This window comes from Cupressus sempervirens, chromosome 3 (genome assembly GCF_028749045.1).
Source record: "Cupressus sempervirens isolate cs-2001-9-10 chromosome 3, ASM2874904v1, whole genome shotgun sequence".
NCBI lineage: Eukaryota > Viridiplantae > Streptophyta > Pinopsida > Cupressales > Cupressaceae > Cupressus > Cupressus sempervirens.
The window spans coordinates 390,488,882-390,508,855 of NC_143120.1; the positions used below are offsets into that span (position 1 = coordinate 390,488,882).

At 34.1% G+C, this 19,974-nt stretch overlaps 1 protein-coding gene and 1 long non-coding RNA gene across 8 annotated transcripts; one reads left to right on the forward strand and one right to left on the reverse strand.

Moving 5' to 3' along the window:
* Window positions 1–11,242: 11,242 nt before the first annotated feature.
* On the reverse strand, window positions 11,243–16,347 carry LOC149566659 (protein NRT1/ PTR FAMILY 4.5-like). Of its 2 annotated transcripts, none has more exons than XM_089819981.1 (6): window positions 16,247–16,347; window positions 15,996–16,095; window positions 15,688–15,905; window positions 12,680–13,075; window positions 12,483–12,589; window positions 11,243–12,382 (listed from the first exon to the last, which is right to left on the reverse strand). In XM_089819981.1, exons 1-6 carry the CDS (start codon window positions 16,247–16,249, stop codon window positions 11,572–11,574), a joined length of 1,635 nt encoding a protein of 544 aa, XP_089676107.1. In that variant the 5' UTR covers window positions 16,250–16,347; the 3' UTR covers window positions 11,243–11,571. The 2 variants fall into 2 exon arrangements, with proteins under 2 accessions (XP_089676107.1, XP_089676106.1); XM_089819980.1 differs by having other exon boundaries at window positions 12,680–13,105.
* LOC149566660 (uncharacterized) lies at window positions 12,135–18,052 on the forward strand. Of its 6 annotated transcripts, none has more exons than XR_016362281.1 (5): window positions 12,135–12,272; window positions 14,954–15,117; window positions 16,314–16,472; window positions 17,202–17,458; window positions 17,628–18,052. It is a non-coding gene; the product is annotated as an uncharacterized LOC149566660 (long non-coding RNA). The 6 variants fall into 6 exon arrangements; XR_016362282.1 differs by having other exon boundaries at window positions 17,332–17,458; XR_016362278.1 differs by lacking the exon at window positions 17,628–18,052 and having other exon boundaries at window positions 17,256–17,458.
* Window positions 18,053–19,974: the final 1,922 nt, after the last annotated feature.

Here is a 19,974-nt window from a genome sequence, read left to right on the forward strand (position 1 = left end):
TGCTAAAGACTTTGAAGTTGCTAGATCTAGTGGTGAGGATGATTGTGTGGAGAGACCTAGTGGAACTAGGGTTGGTCATTTACTAGACCTGGATCTCAGTTGAAGTTGAAGCATAAGATGGAGGTTTCTAATTTCTTAGGTACTTTGACTCTTGAAGACCTAATTGATTGGATTGGTGAATTGAAAGACTAATTTGAGCTTGAGGATATTAAGGATCCACTCAAAGTGAGGTTGGCACAAACTAAGTGGAAAGGGCATGTTGCTCTTTGGTGGAAAGAATTACAAAGAGATAGAGAAGAAGAAGATGAAATGAAGATCACTAGATGGAGGTTGATGGTGACTAAAGATAAGTTCATTCCTATTGATTATGAACTTGAGTTGTTTAAAAGGTTGCAGAATCTAAAGCAAAAATATATGACGGTGAAAGATTATACTAAGGAATTCTACAAGTTGACTATTCGGTATGGTCATAGAGAATTGTCAAAAGGAAAAGGTAGCTCAGTATATTAATGGTTTGAGATTCAATATTTAGGATGAGATTGGTATGCTTAATATTTCTTCAGTTGAGAATGCTTATCAATATGCTTTGAAGGTGGAAGATAAGTTGAAAAGGAAAAGTCAAAGTTTTGCTAGAGGGAAGGAAAAGCAAGATAGCTTAGCACAAGCTAAACCGAGTGTTGAAGATGAACCAAAACCTATTGATTAGAAAAGGAGGACATGTAGAGGTGACTTTAGAGGTAATCCTTTCAAATGTGGTAAAGAAGGACATAGATCTATTGGAATTCTTTTAGAATAACTGAGAGGGGGGACGGGGGGGGTGAATCAGTTATTCAAGGTCCAAATGTATAAATAAAACTTTTCACAACTTAATGAACCCATATAAACATTTATCTTCATGCATGTATCCATAAGATTATGCAATCACTTAAAACTTGTAGGTTATTGTCAAATCAACTTGAAAAAATGTAAACATGAAACATAACATATTCATCAACACACTTGACATAATGATTTACATGGAAATCCAATTTGGAAAAAACCACTAGTAACGTGCTACTCTTTTTCACTCTTTTGGAGTGATGCCCTATGAAAGGCCAACCCTATTAAAGGTTACAATACACACTATTAAATGTGACCTTGTTAAAGGATTTCAATCACCTTGTTATTAGTGAACCTTGTTAGAGGAATTTAGATTGTTCACATGGAATGTTACTGATTAAAGGATTTACAAATGACTGTTAGGTCAACCTTAATCCAAAGGATTTACTCTAGACTGATACAATTATTAGGGAGTAATAGTAAGTCTTGATCTTATAACAACTTACAACTCCATTTATAGATTACAGATCTTTGTTTTAGTCCTCTATTTTGCTTGGCCTTCATACATTTTAGCTCTGATAACTTGTTCACCCTTCAAGCATTCATATCCTTAAGCCTTCTTGCTTAACATGTCAATGCAGACTTTTATCTTAGGTCACTTGATGAAGCAAAACCCTTGACTCCTTGTTTTCCTTAGGTTCTCACACATGACACACTTTACTTCTAACCAACCATTCCTATAAATAGGAAATTAAAATATTTTTCCGCCCATTCTCCATCATCCGATTTAGGGTTAGGATGGATTAGGTGGGATATAATGAATCTACCCCACAGTCCATGTCTCTTCTAGAGTTTCTCCTTGAAACCTCTTTGAATATGCCTAAAAATGATTTACCTTGAATTTTGTGCCACCAGCTCATCAACGTTATCTTCCACCTAGTTCACACATTCCAAGAAAACAAACTTGTTGGCTCAAATCCATTGAATTCATGATCATTTAAATAATGAAACTACTTAGTTATCTAACTTTTGATGCTTGGCACACATTGCGTTGCTCGACATCCTCTATAAAATCACTCGGCACAAACCAAAGTTTATTGGTGCTCGACATCAACTAAAGTTTACTCAACATCCATTGTTTTTCTTGACAGACACTAGAATAAACTTTTACTCCGCTCCAACTAATTTTTTGCTCGGCTTGCACTGAATTTGCTCAGCACCTACTATCCACTTGGTCAAGCTTGGTAGACAAACTTTTTGTAACTTGTTCTTCTAAATTTTTCTTAGTGTAACCAGCCTTTGTAACCTTAAGTAGATTATCAATGCATCATGTTATCACTGTCTTAACTAATTCTTGTACTCCTTCACAAAATCATAACTGGCCTTTCCTCTAGGTGTTATTGTTACATCTTTTGATCAAATCCTCTTATCAATCAAAAAAGTGATAGTACTTAAGTCATATAAGCAGTTGTCTTACTAGAAAATAGCAGGTTTGACATCAGTGACAAAATAATGATTGAAGCATATTGATCATACTTGTATCAATTTGTTCTCAACAATCTCTCTCTTTAATACTCTTCTTCAATCTATTTTCAACAAGATCTTTTGATTGTCTAATTGGTAGGACAATTATTGTTGTGAATGAGGTTGTAGTTCAAGATAGTCAGCCTAAGAAAGGAGAAAGTTTGATGGCTTAATGAGTACTAGTTAGTGAGAGGACATTGATTATTGTTAGAGAACTAGTTTGTTTAGGACTTGTTATAAGTTTGGTGGTAAAGTTTGCAAGGTGATTATGGATGGTGGTAATAATAACCTTTTTGTTGAGGAGATGGTTTATAAACTTGGTTTGAAGAGAGTAAGACATCCTTATCCTCATAGGATTGGCTATTTGCAACGTGAACATTCTTTGGAAGTGAGGGAGCAATGCCTTGTTGATTTTTAGATTGGGCAATATAAGGGTCAAGTGTTATGTGATATTGTGGATATGAACAGTTGTCATGCATTACTTGGTAGACCTTGGCAGTATGATTGCAAGGTTGTGCACGATTGTGTCAAGAATGTGTTTACTATTGAGAAGGGTGGTAGGAAGTTTTCCTAGATTCCTTTGTAGAATGAAGAGCTCGATAGAAGAAACTTGAGTATTGGCAGCTGATTTGAGTTGAAAGATTCTGAGAAGTTTGGAGATTAGCATGGAAAGTAGACCTATGGCACACTGAGGATGGATATGAAGAAGTCAAAGAAGAAGAACAGAAAGAGTGTACAAGTTAAGGACTTGGAGGATATGTTTGTGAAGAACCAATTTAGGATTTATGTGTTGAATCCTAGAAGATGTTCTTCCAGCTACTAGAACATCTTTTCAATCCTGGGCGTGTCTGATGCAGGAGCATCCTAGGTTTTCTTGCAATCCTACATGTTAGAGGAGTTTTGGTTTGGGGTTGTGGACTTGATCACTAAAGAAGTGGTGTTCAGTCATTTTTGGGCATAGTTTATGCCTAGGAGCTCGACAAACTTTGGGAGCTCGACATACACTTTGGAGCTCAACATGGTCTATGGGACTCGGCATGGTCTTGGAGCTTGGCCTAGTCTGTGGTGCTCGGCATGATTTTAAAGCTCGACATGGTCTGTGATGCTCAGTTTGCATTGCGAGCTCGACAATGCTTGGGAATTTACTGGTGTTCAACTTGGTTTTGTTGACACTCAACTTGATCTTGGTTTCTATTGGTGCCAAGTTCTCTATGAGCTGAGTTTTGACATTTATTTTCTTTTTTGGTATTTAATTTGTGTTGTAGCTGACTTGTGGCACTACATATATTTAATGTAAGGGATTTAATTTAGTTTGTAATGAGCTGGGCCGAATTGTGACTTAGTTGGGTATAAGTAAGGGGTCTTGTAGATTATTTTAGGAGGTGGTTATCATCTAGCTTGGAGAAGGGGATGAGGAGTAGATGCAAATTTTGAAGAGCTAGGGTTGTGGCTTAGGAACCAGAGGATTGCTTAGTGGACCTGAGGGTACCAGTGTGAAATCCTTCTTGGTGTTCTTATCCAGTTGTGGATCTGGACTAGTTGGAATTGGTGTGTGGTAATTGGATCTTGTGGGATCTTGTAGAACTGGTGTTTTAATTGTTGTTTATATTTGGCCCTAACCTAGAAGGCCTTATAGTTGAGCATATTACATGTAATCAATTATATTATGAATAAAGTATTGTGATTTGGTATCAGATCTTGCTTTATTGTTATTTTTTGTTGTGTTTCTACTGTGTGGTTATTTACTAGGGGTTAGGATATCTCCTTTAAGGATTCTTGTGAGGCCTCATCCTGACCCATCATAGCATAGATACTGGATTTCTATTTTGTTATTTAAGATTGGATATCTTGACATATATTCAGATACTTGATGGATAGTAAATTTTGCTACTTATCTGATGATATTTACCTTGTGATTTTCCATTATGATCTATATTAGGACTTAATTTAGCATAATTGATGAATTAATGGATATTTATTCAGTACTTCACTAATATGATAGAAAATGGAATTATGTTGTGATTTAAAATGCTTAAATTGATCTTGTTAGGAAAGTCAGTAATATCTAGATGTTGAGGCTTAATGATTAAATGTATGTAAGGAAATGATGGAGAATAGGAAGTTAATTATGAAATGTGTTATATGTGAAATGTAGAATAACGAAATTATCATGTATCTTTACTTTCATATGTATTTTATATGGGACTATTCATTGGATTACTGATGCTCGAGTTTAGTGTGCAAGAAATGAACCATGGAAACATAATGGGGAAACAAGGTGTAAACACATGTTAATATGACACTGCCAAGGTGAATCTTTACAAGATTCGTAAACCTCATTGTGATTTGTTTATTTTGTAAATGTGAGATGTATGTCTGTAGTATGTATTTCACGATTAAATTCTAAACATGTAATGTGTGATGTATTGTGAATTTTGTGTGTGTCACTTGACACTCGTACTCATTATGTGAAAATGACATGTTCTCTGAAGATGGATCATGTAGCCATCTTATCTCAAGTTAGATTCCTTAATTAAGAATTAGACTTAATTGCCTTGATTTAATAAGGGAAACAAGGGTTACCCCATAAGAAATTTGGAATTGGACTTTACCTAGCATTGTGAGGGCCAAAAAGTAGCTCTAAGGTGAATTTGTGATGAAAATAAACCCTACCCATGATAATACTTTAAGTTAGGGGGCTAATAGTGACCACTAGGGTGCCTAGAAGACCTAGGAGACCCCAAAAAGAAAGCATTTCATATTGAATCCGAAAATGGGAGTCATATATAGGGGCATGGTGAAGCTAGAAACTCACTTGCCCACTCTTTAACTTTAGAGGCATTTAGGGTTTGGAGGAAGAGGATAAGGAGCTCTACTACAACTTTCATTTGCCATTGCTTAGAGTAAGGTTGGTATCCATGATCCATGGTGTATCTTCATTTCATTATAGATTTGATATGGTGTTTCTTCTTTATATTGTAGATTTGTTATGGAGTAGATGTGGTTTTGTGAAGAATCTTGTTGTATGTGTGTTGAACGTGAGAAGTTTTATGATATTTCTTTCTTGAATATTGTTTTGTTCATGTTGATTGTTTGTGTAAAATGGGTGTGAAGCATCACTCATCCTTGGGAGGGAAGAGATGCTTGGGTGAAAGTGTTAGTTGGGCTCACCCATGTAGTTGAGAAAAATCTCCCATGTGTGGAGATGATTTTGATGTGTTTTAATGAAGTATGGACTTCATGATTACTTGCATTATTGGGAGGTATAAGGAGGTGTATGAAGAAGGAATACATTGTTAAGCCTTGAAAGGGTGTGTTACTTATGAGAATATGTGAATATATGTGATTCATGAGTTTGAAATTCTCTTCATGGAGAGAGCCCACCTTCACCCTATATCTTGATTCTATGGTAGAATCTATGTGCAAGCCTTGGGATGGGTTGTATTGTGTTGTGTTGAATTGTGTTGTTATAGTTTGCATGGTATGTGAATGTGAAGGTGTGCAACCATTTGTGCCTTGTTTCACAAAGCTCGGTGGGTGGCCTCCTTGAGGCCTAGGTTGGGAGGTGAGCCTCCATGGTTCCCCAATTTTGTCTCTATTTGCAAGTTTTACTTGATGATCTTGAAAACTTGGAGTTCATGTACTCTATTCATTGCATAGGAGAAGAAGACTCTATCGTATTGTGTTGAAATGGAGAAACAAAATCCATCTTGTTATGTGAATTAGTTTTGTATTGTAAGGGTGTTGTTATTATTCTCATTCATTTGTCATTAAAGAGATTGTGAATCAACTATGTATTGTAAAAGGGTCCCTACATTTGCATATCTTGATATGGTGATTTCACCACCTTATGTGCATGCTTGATAAATGTTGGATGTAAGTTTGAGAGGATCATGAAAGAAAGATTTATTGTATTGATTTTGTTGGTTCATAATCTTGGATAGGAATGTATTGAAGAGAAGAGTTAAGCATCAATGTAGGCATTAGTAAGATTGAAATAAGACTCTCCATTGTTGTTATGTGATTCTCCATGCTCTTAGAAATAATTAAATGCATTATGTGATCAATATTGATTCATACATAGTGTAGAATATGTATTTGAAAGATAATGGATTCATATTTAGTTTAAATTATGAAATGGAAATCATTATGGAATTTGTATACTTGATGTTCATGGATTTACCAACAAATAAAGATTTCATTTATGTTCATATTAGAGTATCTTACAATTAGATTTTGTTAGTATTATGTTAGTTGCTTTGTGTTAAACATTATATTTCTAGCTTTAATAGGTATTATAATGCATTATACAATGTTCAATTTTATCAACCCAAGTATAAACAATTATAGAGAATGCATGAAGAAACTAGGCAAAAGTTTAACTTCAAAGAAGTCTGTAGGTGCACATTTACTTGCTGAAAAATGTATGGCAACTCCACTAAATCTATTCCCAAAAATTACAGTCAATAGAATAATAATATCAAAATAAAATAAACAGATTTCACCCCTAGCAATGTAAAATTAGAAATTCCAACTATCATAGTTATGAAGGCTACCCAAGTAGTGAACACAAAAAAAGATATAATATAATGACATAATGTTGCATGAAGTACTATGTTAGTCCAATACTACTAAATAATTAAATGAATAAATAAATAAAAATATAATTCCCCCATCCTAGGAGGCGATGTGACATCCATCATGTCATGGTGTGTTGAAGTGAAAAGAATTTTTTTTAAAAATGAAAAGTAGAAGGGGAAAAGTCAACCACTTTCCACCTTTTTACTAGTCGGCCATACTTAGTAGGGTTGGGGGGGGGGGGGGGGGGGGGGGTGTGTATTAATGAATCTTGGTGCCTTAGAATAGTATGTCTCCCTCCCTCCTCCTTCCCATGTGGGAAGAGAGAGGGAAAAAGGGAGGGCTAGGAGATAGGGGGTTAAGGGTAGTTAGGAGTAGTTTTAGGAAATTATGATAGATGGGGGGGGACAAGATTAATATAGTTCCTATTACATAAGTTAAAAAAAAAAAAAATTAGATTTAAAGAATTAGTAGATGGGTTGGGCATAGAAATAGGTAGGTAATGTAATTATTTAAAAAGTATGTTAGTATTATTTATTGGTTTTGTTTTGATATTTCAAGTATGGGAAGGTAGAGGTAAGGCTAGGTTGTAGGAAAATAATGGTATTGAATTTAATTAATGGAAGTGCAATTAAGAATCAAATAAAAATTATATTTATGGGAAAATTATAAGCATTTTAATTTAATGGACAAAAAAATGATGATGGGTAGTAATGTTAGTTTTTAAATTTCATATTCTTTTGTGGCATGTTAATTCAATATTAATTAAATACATTGATTTTCTTTTTCATTAGGGTATTGGTACTTTTGAGTAATTGATAAATAAATAAAGAATCAATTGAAATCGAAATCAAATACATATTCAATACTTAATTTTAAAACCAACATTGATAAATAAATAAATGATAATCAAATAGATAATTAAAATACCTAATAGTAGAATATCGTAGTGATCAAGGCCAAGGAAGGGTGAGATGTATGAGGTTTAGAGGTTATATCTTTATGCAAATAAATGGAAATGGGAGGATTAATGGGGGGATATGTTTGAGGTAGGACAACCTCTAGTCAAAGTACTTAGGACAATCATAAAACATATTTGTGTCTCTATAACCTAGAACTATTGTCTCGAAAATTGAATTTTCACTTGCATTGCGAAGTGTCTTAATCTAGGTATTGAAGGTGAAGGGCATATAAACATAACATCTTAACTTAGTTTTGCATTCAATAATTAGCAACTAGGTGACCATATCATAGGAAACTTGAAATCCAAATTTTGAGTGGAGCAATCTTCGTCCCATCATCTAACTTTATCACCTCGAAGTTTTAAGGATAGATTATGTATCTTATCTTCATATTTCTCTCTCTTGTTTCAAAAAAAAAAAGTTGTGTTTTTGCCTTGTAGAATTTTGGGCATGACAGTTCTCCTGCCTTGCATTGCGTCATTACACTACTAGAAACAATAAATGTAATGCTCTAGTGAACACGTTCAAGTTAGAAAATTTACATGACAAATGTGTGCTACCTTATTTGGGGCAAACATGTATCTTGAGTCAAAATAGTCCACATAGTTGGGAATTTTAACAAAAATTGGCGACAAGGAAAAAAGATGAGGAGGAGGATTAGGCGGTGACTTTGATTCAACTAAAGCGCAAGTGCCATGCTATGTGAAATTACATAGGGTGCAATTTATGATCCTACAATATGGTGCATAATTCTCTTGAAAACACAAATTCAAATAACATGGCTCAGTTGTAGCACAAGCACATTATATATTAGATGAATTAGTAGTTTGATCATGTTTTAAAATAATGTAAGAATATTAGTTATAAAAATTATCCTTTGATCATGTTATTTATCATCTTTGTGCACTTGTTTAAGTCTGGGAAAATTGAAAATATTAATAGATAATGAAGTTTAAAAATATGCATACATCATCCTTTATTCAACTGTAGAAGGACTAAAAAACTAATAGAACTCAAAGGCTATTTTTTCATGCCAATAAAACTACAACGTGTATTCCGAACACAAGCACTATGGTTCAATGAATTTCAAATCTTTGTACACAAACACATTTTAGTAAGTTTACGAATAGTACACATGCGCATCAAGAAGAAACTTGACACCTTTTGGGAAGAGGATGACCTCTTAAGGATGGATATTGCATGAGATATCAAACACTTTATGTATACCTATAGTTTTATTTTCATTTGATCTTTTACATATGTTTCTACTATTTTCCCTTTGTGTTTATGCTCTCTTTCATTTGTCTTTTTCTTATTCTCATTTTATCTTCTATTTAATTATTGTTATATTTATCCTATTATCCTTTCACCTTCCCATTTGAGGAATCTTATAAATGTCAATGTGTCATTTGTGTAGTTATCAAGTGTGTTTTCTTTATGTGTTACTCAAGAATAAGTTTTCTTATGTTTCTTTTCTCCTTTCTCATGTTTTGTATAAGCCTTATTGATTATGGGTCTCGTTTGTTCTTTTTGCATGACAACACACTTCTTCTTTCATAATCCATGATATTTCTATACATATCTATGATGCCTTTTTATACTATGACCAATATCATTTTTTCACGTTTATCATTATAATATTCTATATTTGATTATTTTGATCTTAAGATGTAAGTGTACTTCAATTAGTTTATGTTAAATCTATAAGATTTCCGTAATCCATAATAATAATAATGTTGTAGCTTTTGGATTCAACGATTTGGGAATTTTTGCACATCAATGTTTCTATCCTCACTTTGTAATCCATCATCTTTTTTTCCTTTTACTCTCTTGCATCTTGATAATATATCATAGAGTATGATAATAAACATTGATGTACAAACAATCTCACACAATCAAATCCTAAAACTACAATATTATTGTTTTATGTTACTTTCAAAGCATACTGTCATGTTGTACTATTGTATCATATTATCTCTACCATGTACAAATACCTTGTAATTAAAATTTTGAGACCCCAAGTCTATGAACTTTTTTTTTTTGTCTCATCTTTATGATCCATATTATTTTTTCTATATTGAGGAAACCATCCTTACACATACTTTCATACTCTGTTACAAGTTCTTATCTATGCTTACATTTTTATCTTCTTGATTGAATATATTTTTCATACATTTAGATGATTCTTATATAGCCTAAGATCATTCTTTCTTTTTGCCATCTATATCCAAATGACCATTTACCTTGATACGTATCTCTACTTATTTCTTAAACATGTTCTCTGGGATGATCATCTAGATCCAATGAGTGCTAAGTGTTCCATTTATTCTCATAAGAGATGGGTTCATGTGAACCAATACTCATGAAATGTAGGTCAATGAATTTGAGTCAAGAACTACATAGTTAAGTCCTCATATCAATATCACAAATTTTTAATTGTTAGATGCTTACATATTAGTCAATTACCTTAGCTATTTTTATGTTCATGTATTTTTTATCTTCTAATAGGTCTGGTTCATTGTCTGGTTCTATTTCTACCTATTATGTTCTTATTTACACTTGTCATTTATTTACCATTTACCCATTTCAATTTGTGCTTCCTCCCATAAATGTTCTTCATTCCTCAAAGTTACCACATAGATCCTTGAGTTCATTTGCATAACACTCATACAAAATTAACTCAAAGACCAACTTTCCTACCTCTTTTTATTACTTGTAATGAACCAACATGTTACACATTTATGTGGCTTGTTTTTGTGTTTCCACACTTAAAATCATTTAATGTAATATTAATTCAATGATAGGATCATCTAAAAATAAGATGTCATCACATGGAGAATAATTAGTTTTTGTGTTTCCATCATCTAAAAATAAGAAGTCATCACATGAAGAATAATAGAGCATATTTTATTTCCTAAGGATTAAATAATTAGATCTACGTCATCTATAAATTGGTGAAATATCAATCTTCCATACATAAATCAATTTTATTCATTGAATTGATTCTCTACAAAACAAAATCATGCCTATAATATCTCTAACTAAACCGCAAGATTTTCATTGTCACACAAATTCCAAGTCAATGACTACATTTACAAATCAAGATAAATTAATTTAATAACATAATGACACCAATTTTCTCTCACAAACTTGAGAACTAATTCCCTTAACCTCAAATTTTAAATACTAATTCCCCTTAACCTCTATTTTTTAATATTTTTCGTTTTTCAATTAAATGCATTTATAGTATATTGGAAGTACACGTCCACAGGTCCTATTAACCAATATAATTTAAGGATGCTAAGGAATCTATGTAGTTTGTTTGAAAAGAGGATAGGAAAAAGTTCAATAAAAGTTAATTTAGAAATTTTAATTATTTTATTAAACAATATAATTCCCTCCTAAGATTACATCGTCCCATCAGAATTAAGAAAGGAGGGGTGAAGCCCATTGGCAAATTCGGAGCTGCACTTTATGAGATGTGATACCTATATGGATTAACACAAATCTGATTCTACAGAGATTCCAAGGAATGCTCTGCCCAATACAATCCTTGTGGGGCATAAGCAATCCTACTTTGAACTACTCGTGGATCATCTCTCTCACGGTTCATGTTTCGAGAACCGCAAACAATAAAAAAATTCGAAGAAGTAATTGTCATGCCATGCTTATGGGTGGCCAAGAACTTCTACGGCTTATACTTGTACCATCTCGCCCAGAAGAGATAGTGGAAGAAATTGACAGAGGTGAGAATACAGAGCAGCCAATAGAAAAGATCAAGATGTTGGCGATTCAGATTGTTTCCTGAAAGCCAACCCACACCACGGCCAAATTTCTGGCTTATTCTATTAACTCCCATAACCAGGGCTGAACTGAAAAAGTACCCAAATGATGTTGAACACCAGGACAGCGAGGTGGACAAGGATTTCATTCCGGGGGAAGCTTGGCTATAGAAAAACTGCAGAAGCCCAGCCAAGGTAAACATATCAGCAATACCCAGTAGCAGAAACTGCCATCCCAGCCACATCACGGAAATGGGCAGTGGCTGGGCTGTGTCAAGGAGGGCATGATCTATGGCGACACGCTTCCTTTTCATTTCCACCGTTGCTGCCACAGCCATGGCTATTGCCGATAGAAAGAGCCCAATTCCTACCCTCTGCAATTGGGTTATTCCGCTTTCTTGCCCTGTCATTCGCCGTGCAATAGGTACAAATGCACGGTCGTAAAGCGGCACCAGAATCACCATGAATGCTAGAGGAATTGCAGTGAGAGAGGCGGTTGGTATTTCCAATTTGTTCAGGGACCTCTTCATGGTGCTTCCTTGCTGCACAGAGAAGGTCTGCAGCTGGGCCAGGCAGCAATTCATCATTATTGTGCTTGCGAAAATGGGTAAGACTCTTAACACTAGTTTCGTTTCTTCCACTTGCTTCACTGAACACACCCTCCACCGGCTTCTTGTGCTTGAAACTTCTCCGCCTAATGTTGCCTTGTCCAGAAACCTGCCGGGTCATAAGATCCACCCGCGGATTCATTGATTTTATCCTAATCTAACTAATTTTTTTAATGAGAATGGGTAAGAAGGGAAACGAATTTTGGTACCGAAATTGGTCCGTTTGCTGAGAAGCGACATTATCAGGAGATGTGTAATCTGTGACGCGGGAATTGTGCAATGGGAGCTTTCGGTTTCTTGTAGCAGCTACAATCACCTAAGATAAAAAAAACATTTAGAAATTTTGGAGCCTAAAGGATGGGGTAATGTGACAAACTCCACTAACTAGGGTTCAGATATGTCTGACCTGAGCTATGCGCGTGAGTGGACTTCCGCTTGGTATCTTGTGTCGGTATGTAGTTAAACCGACGGCGAATATGAGGAGAGCCAGAAATATGGATGCTGTAGAAATGAAGAAACCCCATTGCCATCCTAGGTTGTCCTGCACCCACACAATTAGGGTTACCGCTAATAGTCCTCCCACACAGAGACTGAAGAAGTAGAAGTTGAAGAATGTGGAAAGGAGCCTTTCTTGCAGAGGATTGTTGCCCTCACTGTCGAACTGGTCTGCCCCATGAGCTGGTAATGAGGATTTGACGCCCCCCACCCCTAATGCTACCATATACAATCCTGTGTACAGCATGCCTGCCTGCCCTGCATTTGGATGCTCGCTACTGCCTTCCTCTGGTTTCATTCTTGGTATCTGAGCTTGCACTGTCAACATTATTAGCCCCTGACAAACGCCATCAGTGTGCCATAAATCAATATAAATATGTTGATGGTGCTCGCTAAATAGTTCCAAATCACTAACATTGTACCAGATCACTACCATTATCATTGGGCTGAAGAAATTCACATCTATCGGTGTGTCCCATGTTGTGCACTTTCAAATGGTGATTTAGCTACATGCATAAACAATTGCAAATAACTTTGAACCGAGGTTTATATATTTCATGATGGTTTTTTCTCATGTCATTTCTGAATTTGACTATGTTTGATTGTTAGTATCAATATTTTTTATCACAATTATTGATCCATCATCAATAATACAATTCAGATCCATCATCAATAATACAATTCTGGGAGATGTTTTCGCTTTGTTAAGTGGTAGCCTTTGGAAACAATAGCGAGGGTTCAATTGTAAAGCATCTTGATGGTCAAAAGTAAGATGATTGCATAGCAATTCAAGTTGGATGATAAAAAGTTCTAAGATGACTACACATTAAGTTTGAAACTGATGATGAATAAAATGAAGCATTTGACCGAACTGTAATTATGCACATGGATTGTCAAGAATAAAATGACTGCACATCAATTCAAAACGATAATGAGATGTTTATCTGTAATGGATTATAATCAGTCCCTATATTTTCCAGTTTTCAAGACAATACACCGCATATATCATTAATAAATTATATCGAAAGTTAAACCCAGCCTTCACTCATCCTTTCGTTCTCCTTTTAGTTAAGCTGTCATTAGGGATTGATACAGTTGAAAAAACTAGTGAAGACATTATAGAAGATAGATTGGCTCTGTTACTGATGTTATCACCCAATTGATAGCTGAGTTGACTTTCTTCCTTGCAATAATTCTACCCAGGGGCCAATATCCAATATGTCAATATTGAAAATAGATTTATCCACAGAGGTTAAACGCAAGCTTTTTCTTGGAGGTCAAACTCAGTTTTTCCTTGTATAAAAAATCAATAAAAATAATTTTCTACAACAATTTTACATAATTTCTAAGAACATTTCATTTTTTCTACAACAATTTCACATTATTTCTAAGAACATTCTATTTTTTATGTAAGGTTGTAATAGTTTAACTCAAAATTTCTCCTGTAAGAAGGTTATTTTCTTATTTTATATGAAATCATATTATTGTACTATATTATTCTTAAGCTGAAATTTCCTTGACTGAACTATTTCATTAAAATTGTCTTAAACTTCTTTATATGATATGATCAACAAAATTTAAAAACTTTATGTTTTTTGTCATATTTTGAATTTGATTGTGTGCAATTTTTAGTATTAATATTTTTAATCAGAATTTTGAAACTTTGTGTTAAGTGATGTTTGAAAATAATTGTAAGAATTTGATTTATAGGTTATTTAAAATCAGTATTTTCAAATATTAATAATTTACTTGTCGTTGTGTCTCTCACTGAATTGTTGTACTTGTAAGCTTTGTACCTTTACTAAGCATAATAAATCTGAACCTTCATAAAAAGTGATAATAATCTTAAATTGTTTGATGAATTAATATCTTCATTTAATTTTATTTGATTTAATTTATAATATATAGTATGGATGACTTTTTGATAATTTCATAATAGAAGTAGATGTGATATTATCTAGTCAGTCTAACATGCAATCAATTTACTTGCTGACAATTATTCTAGATGATGAAAAATGATAATCAAATCATTAGATCATCTGAAATAATTCATTTATCTTAATTGTTGGACACATAGATGATTAAAATTAGATAATTGCATATCAATTCAAATTGGAGAATAAAAAGATGTGACCATTTGAATATTTCCAGCCTTCGCTTACTTCTTACCTTTGTTTTTGTTCAGCTGTCAATAGGGATTGACAGTGGAAAGAACCAGTGAAGACAGTTATAGAAGATAGATTGATTCGCCCGGTTGATAGCTGAGCTGATTCACTCGCTCACTTAAATTCTACCCAGGAGCAAATATCTCAGCATTGAAAGCAGATTTTCGCTTTCAGGGTGAACCAGGTTTTTTTTGGAAGTCAAATTCAATTTTTTCTTGTGCAAAAGATTAATAAACAATTTAAAAAGAAATTCATATCATTTATAAGAATATTTTATTTTCACATGTCTTTTTTGGTTGGAAATTTTTTTTGACTGTAAATCAATGAAAACTAGTATTTTTCAGTTTTTTAAAACTAATTTATATTATTCATATGATCACTTTATTTTTTATTCACTTTGTTTTTTATATTAAAACAGTCAAAAACAAGAAGGCTGATCTTTAATACAACCAAAAGCAACAGTGAAAATACCAACCACTGTAAGATCAAACCAAGACACCACTAAAGTAAAATCAGTAGAAACTAATAGCAATAGCAGAAAAAACACATCTGCAGGAGTCAGCCACCTCAATTAATAACTGAAGAAGTAAAAGGAGATGACCATTATAAAAAATCAACCCCATTTTCCTTATTTGACATAAGATTATTTTATTGTGCCATCTAATTTTTAAAGTAAAATTTATTTGACTGATAATGTACACTCCATTAAAATCACTTCTTACTATAATATGACCCCCAAAGTAGAGAAACTTACAAGAGTCTCTATAGATCCAAAGAAGATGATAGTCCAGAACCTGCTAAGGAAGGAATCAGAAACAAAGCCACCGATGAGTGTCAACAAAAATGATGTGCCCATGAAATTGGTAAGCATGTTGGCTGATTCAGCAATGGAATAGTGCATGGAGGAATGGAAGTAGGTAACCAGATTAGTAGCATTAGAAATGAAGGTCATATTCTCGAGCACTTCCACCACTGCGCATTCAAACCAAATTCCCTTTCATGAGTACTTGCTTTTTCCTATATGCTCTAGAAATAAAAGAGGAAGGGTGAAAGTACAGGCACCGAATATGAATTTGGCTGCTTTCATTCCGCCATGCTCGGAACTCGAAGCAGGTCGACCTTTCCAGTCCACATAACTCTCCAATCCGATGTCGCCATCTGCCTGCTCATGAAAGCAATATAATGTTGAGCTGTAGTACCAACAAGACTAAAGAACGACCTTTCCAAATTCATTCATACCATTATTTATTAACAATCTTTCCAAATTCATTCATACCACAATTTATTAACAACCTTTCCAAATTCATTCATACCATTTTTTATTGGATTTGTCTTCACCCCACTTCTTGATCAGTTATATTCAGTCGAGCACTCTTACAGGGGAAAATGGCAGAGGAATCGAAGAAAACATGGTACCTCTTTTGTATTGGTGGAGGATTTTATAGAGCTCGAGAATGGCGGCGTGGAAGAGAACCAAGAATCACGAACTCTTCCCAGGCATCTACAGAAGAAAAGAAAGATTTCTTGGGTCTACACGAGGTAAGCAAAGCACATTATTAGATGGTAGGTCCCTTTTATGCTTGAGAGAATTTGTTATCACATTTAAAATTGAACAATGGCGAAGATGATTGTATGAGCCACAGTTTGCCCTGTAGGATGTGTATGGTATCTTTTATTTCCAATAGTTGGTTGAGGTTATGGAGATTAGTGATTCGTGAAATGGCATTTATCATTAATATTTTATATTTTTGTAATATTTTTTGAAACAACAAGGTAAAGGTGTTGCTTTTATATATCAATGGGCTAATTAGGACATTTTCAATTTGTTAAGAGGAGACTTCTAGCAGTACAGGAGGTAACATATTGCTGACAGCATGCTAGCAGAATAGCTAGTAACTAACTTTTAAGAGGAGGGAGAAATATCATCCACAGTTTAGGAAAGAATACGAAAAAGAACAATTCAGATAATACTATCGTTTGAAACACCATCACACAGAAAACAAGAAAATAGAGAATAGTGTTTCTATTAGACTTTTGTTTTTATTTATAATTTTGAAACATTCTTAAAAAATTATAGAACTGTTTTGTGGGTTAGTATCCACACGTCTGAGAATGGACGGTGTGAATTTTAAACAATAGTGAAGAATAGTGTTATCCTTCTATTTATATCTAAAGAATATGCTCAACAAAATAGATATTTTATGCAATAGGAAAGAATATTCTTAAAAGTTTGGTTACCAAAACAGATGTCTTATTTCTATTGCACAGGGAATAATAGAAGTATCAACGCTCTAACGCAAGTATAAATTTCATATGTATAAGCTGTCCTCCACCAGTGAAACAAATTCAAAGGATTGAACCTTCCATCACCATCTTTTGCATTCTTGATTTTTCCCAGACCAAATCATCTTAATTGGGGTTGCTGAAGACAAAAGAATTCCAATTGGCAGTCCAGAAGTGAAGATGCTTAATTTCTAGATGATTGTAGAAGAGTAGAAGTGAAAGCAGCAGCTTCAACTTGCATGGTAAATGGTTGGCGAGGGAATAAAGCATCCTGCCAATTGCTTGCTTTTTATCCCCAATTATTATTTTTCTTTTACTTTCTAGGCATAATCTTTGACCAATCTCTTTGCGTGTTAAACTTGTTTTTACTTTAATTGTTTTTACTTTAATTATTCCGTTCAATCCTTGCAGAAACAATAAATGGAATGGAAAAGAGATGATATGATGGAGACCCATTCCTTAAAAACGAGGATGTAAAGCTCATTTCATACGATTCCCAATGACATTTGCTGATTATTATATCTATAATCACTGATTATCATATCTGTGTTTACTGGTTATCATGACAATGCCTTGTAATTCATATAGTTAACTACCACATACATTTCAGTCATCCATTTTCTGACTTAGTCTTGCAGCAAAAGCGTTTTATTCACAGAAAGTTTACATATATTGACTTCACCTCACTTTATCGAATCTGCAATCTGTGCTACAGTGATGATAATGAAAACAGTACTTCAAAAATCTATGTATTCTGTGGAAATATCAGGAAAACATGATTTTAAGTCAACAAGAATAAAGAAACCACTGTCCATAATCAATGGATATTAAGGCAAGACATCGCTGCAAATGCATGCATATATGTGAATGACATTGCTATAGCACCCTTTTGTAATATGTTTGTGACATTGTCAGATTGTAGGGTTGCTTCATTATAACAATTAATCATCGGTAGTTTATATTTTGAAGGTCCCTCTTTTTAGAAGTCAAATTTTTTAGAATATATATGTATGGATCGTGCAGGAAGTATCCATTTGTAATAATATAATGAGTAAGCATTTAATAGATCTTTAATAGAATATATATGGATGGATCGTGTAGGTAGTATACATTTGTATTATAATATAATGAAAAAGCATATATGAATAAATATACCAAAAGCAAATTGTTGGAATCATAAATATAAAAGTTCTTTTCCTTTCATTTCATTTTGATGCCCTTAATCATGTTGTCTTTCAAGCTTTGACTTCCTTTTTCATTGAGGGTTGTAGGAATCAATATAATTTGTACCATGTGTTTAATGAAGATTGGAAGACTTAGATTGTTGTGGAAAACTCTTGGTCATTGCTAATCCCATTTTGTAGGCCTTCGGTGTTTTTGGATGAATTTTAATTTTGTCCAATCCAAATATCTACATGTTGGGGGATGTTGAGGTTTTATACGCGAGGGATCTAATTGATTTTCATATCCCAGATCCACACTTCAATAAGATCTTTCTAGAGATTAAGATTTGCTCCTCATTAGGATGTATGAGAAAATGTCCACCTTTGGATCAATTTGTTGCCTGGATGAAGACTAATTTGAGTCACATGGGCACCTTCAGTACTAATACTCTAGCTTTCAGCTTTTTCCTTCTCCTTTTCGTCTCTATGGAGGATAGCAATTATGAGTAGTGGAATGGCCCCTAGCTCTCTAGGTAGACAAGCCTTTTCATTTCCCCAAGTCTCCATTATCATAAGGTGTATTAGAAAACAACCACCTTTGGATTAGTTTGTTTCTTGGATGGGGACTTCTTGGAATCGCTTGGCCATCTCATATTGATACTGTAAATTTTGGCCTTTTTCTTTCTCCCGTTTGTCATCATGGAGAACTACAATTATGTGAAGCAAAATGGCCCTTGGTTCTTTGGCTAGTCTAGCTTTTTCATTTTTCCTTATTCTTCCTTCATTAATCATGTTCTTGCTAAGATTACTTTCATTCACATTTTCCACTACTTGAGCTGGTGTAAAATAATTGAATTTTAGATTTATGACAAAAAAGGATTTGTTCTAGCATTATATCCACTAGAATTTGTTGACACCCTTTGGTAGCTAGGATTTTGGTTGTTTGGTTGTTGATTGGGATGGGTACCTTGGAGTGTGATGAGTGGGCCTTGATTGGGAGGTGCTCCTTGCGAGGTAATAGTGTGGGTACTCTAATTTGAGTTAACACATTGGGGGATCATGTATTTTGATTGCTTGTGAATCCTCAGGGATTAAATGTGCTCATTAGATTTGTTGTTCCATGGTATTTGTGTTACTTGTCATTGTAGATTGAGGATTGATAAGCATGTTAGATTATGACATGATTGAGGATACACTAGCACTTGTCATTGGATTACTAACAAATAGTAGGTTGTTAATTTGGGTTGCAAGTGACATCATAAAGGTTGTAACATGTGTAGAATTGTGGGACTCACAACTAGATGGCATGCTTGAAGATATTTGGGAAGATATAGATGTGTGATCAACCACAATTGAGTGTATTTGAGTATGTGCGACTTGTCTGAAAATGTAGATAATTTTGCTTCTTTTTTTGCAAGCAAGTAGAAATATCAATAGGGGGGGATAGATAATAAGAGAGCCATCACTATCGTGATCCTAGTTTCTAGTAATGCATGATCAATCTCTTCTTGGGTGCATTATGCTAGAATGCTTTAAATTTAAAATTTATCACCTAGAGGAGGTAATGGTTCTTGCCCTCTACATGGATGTCTTGA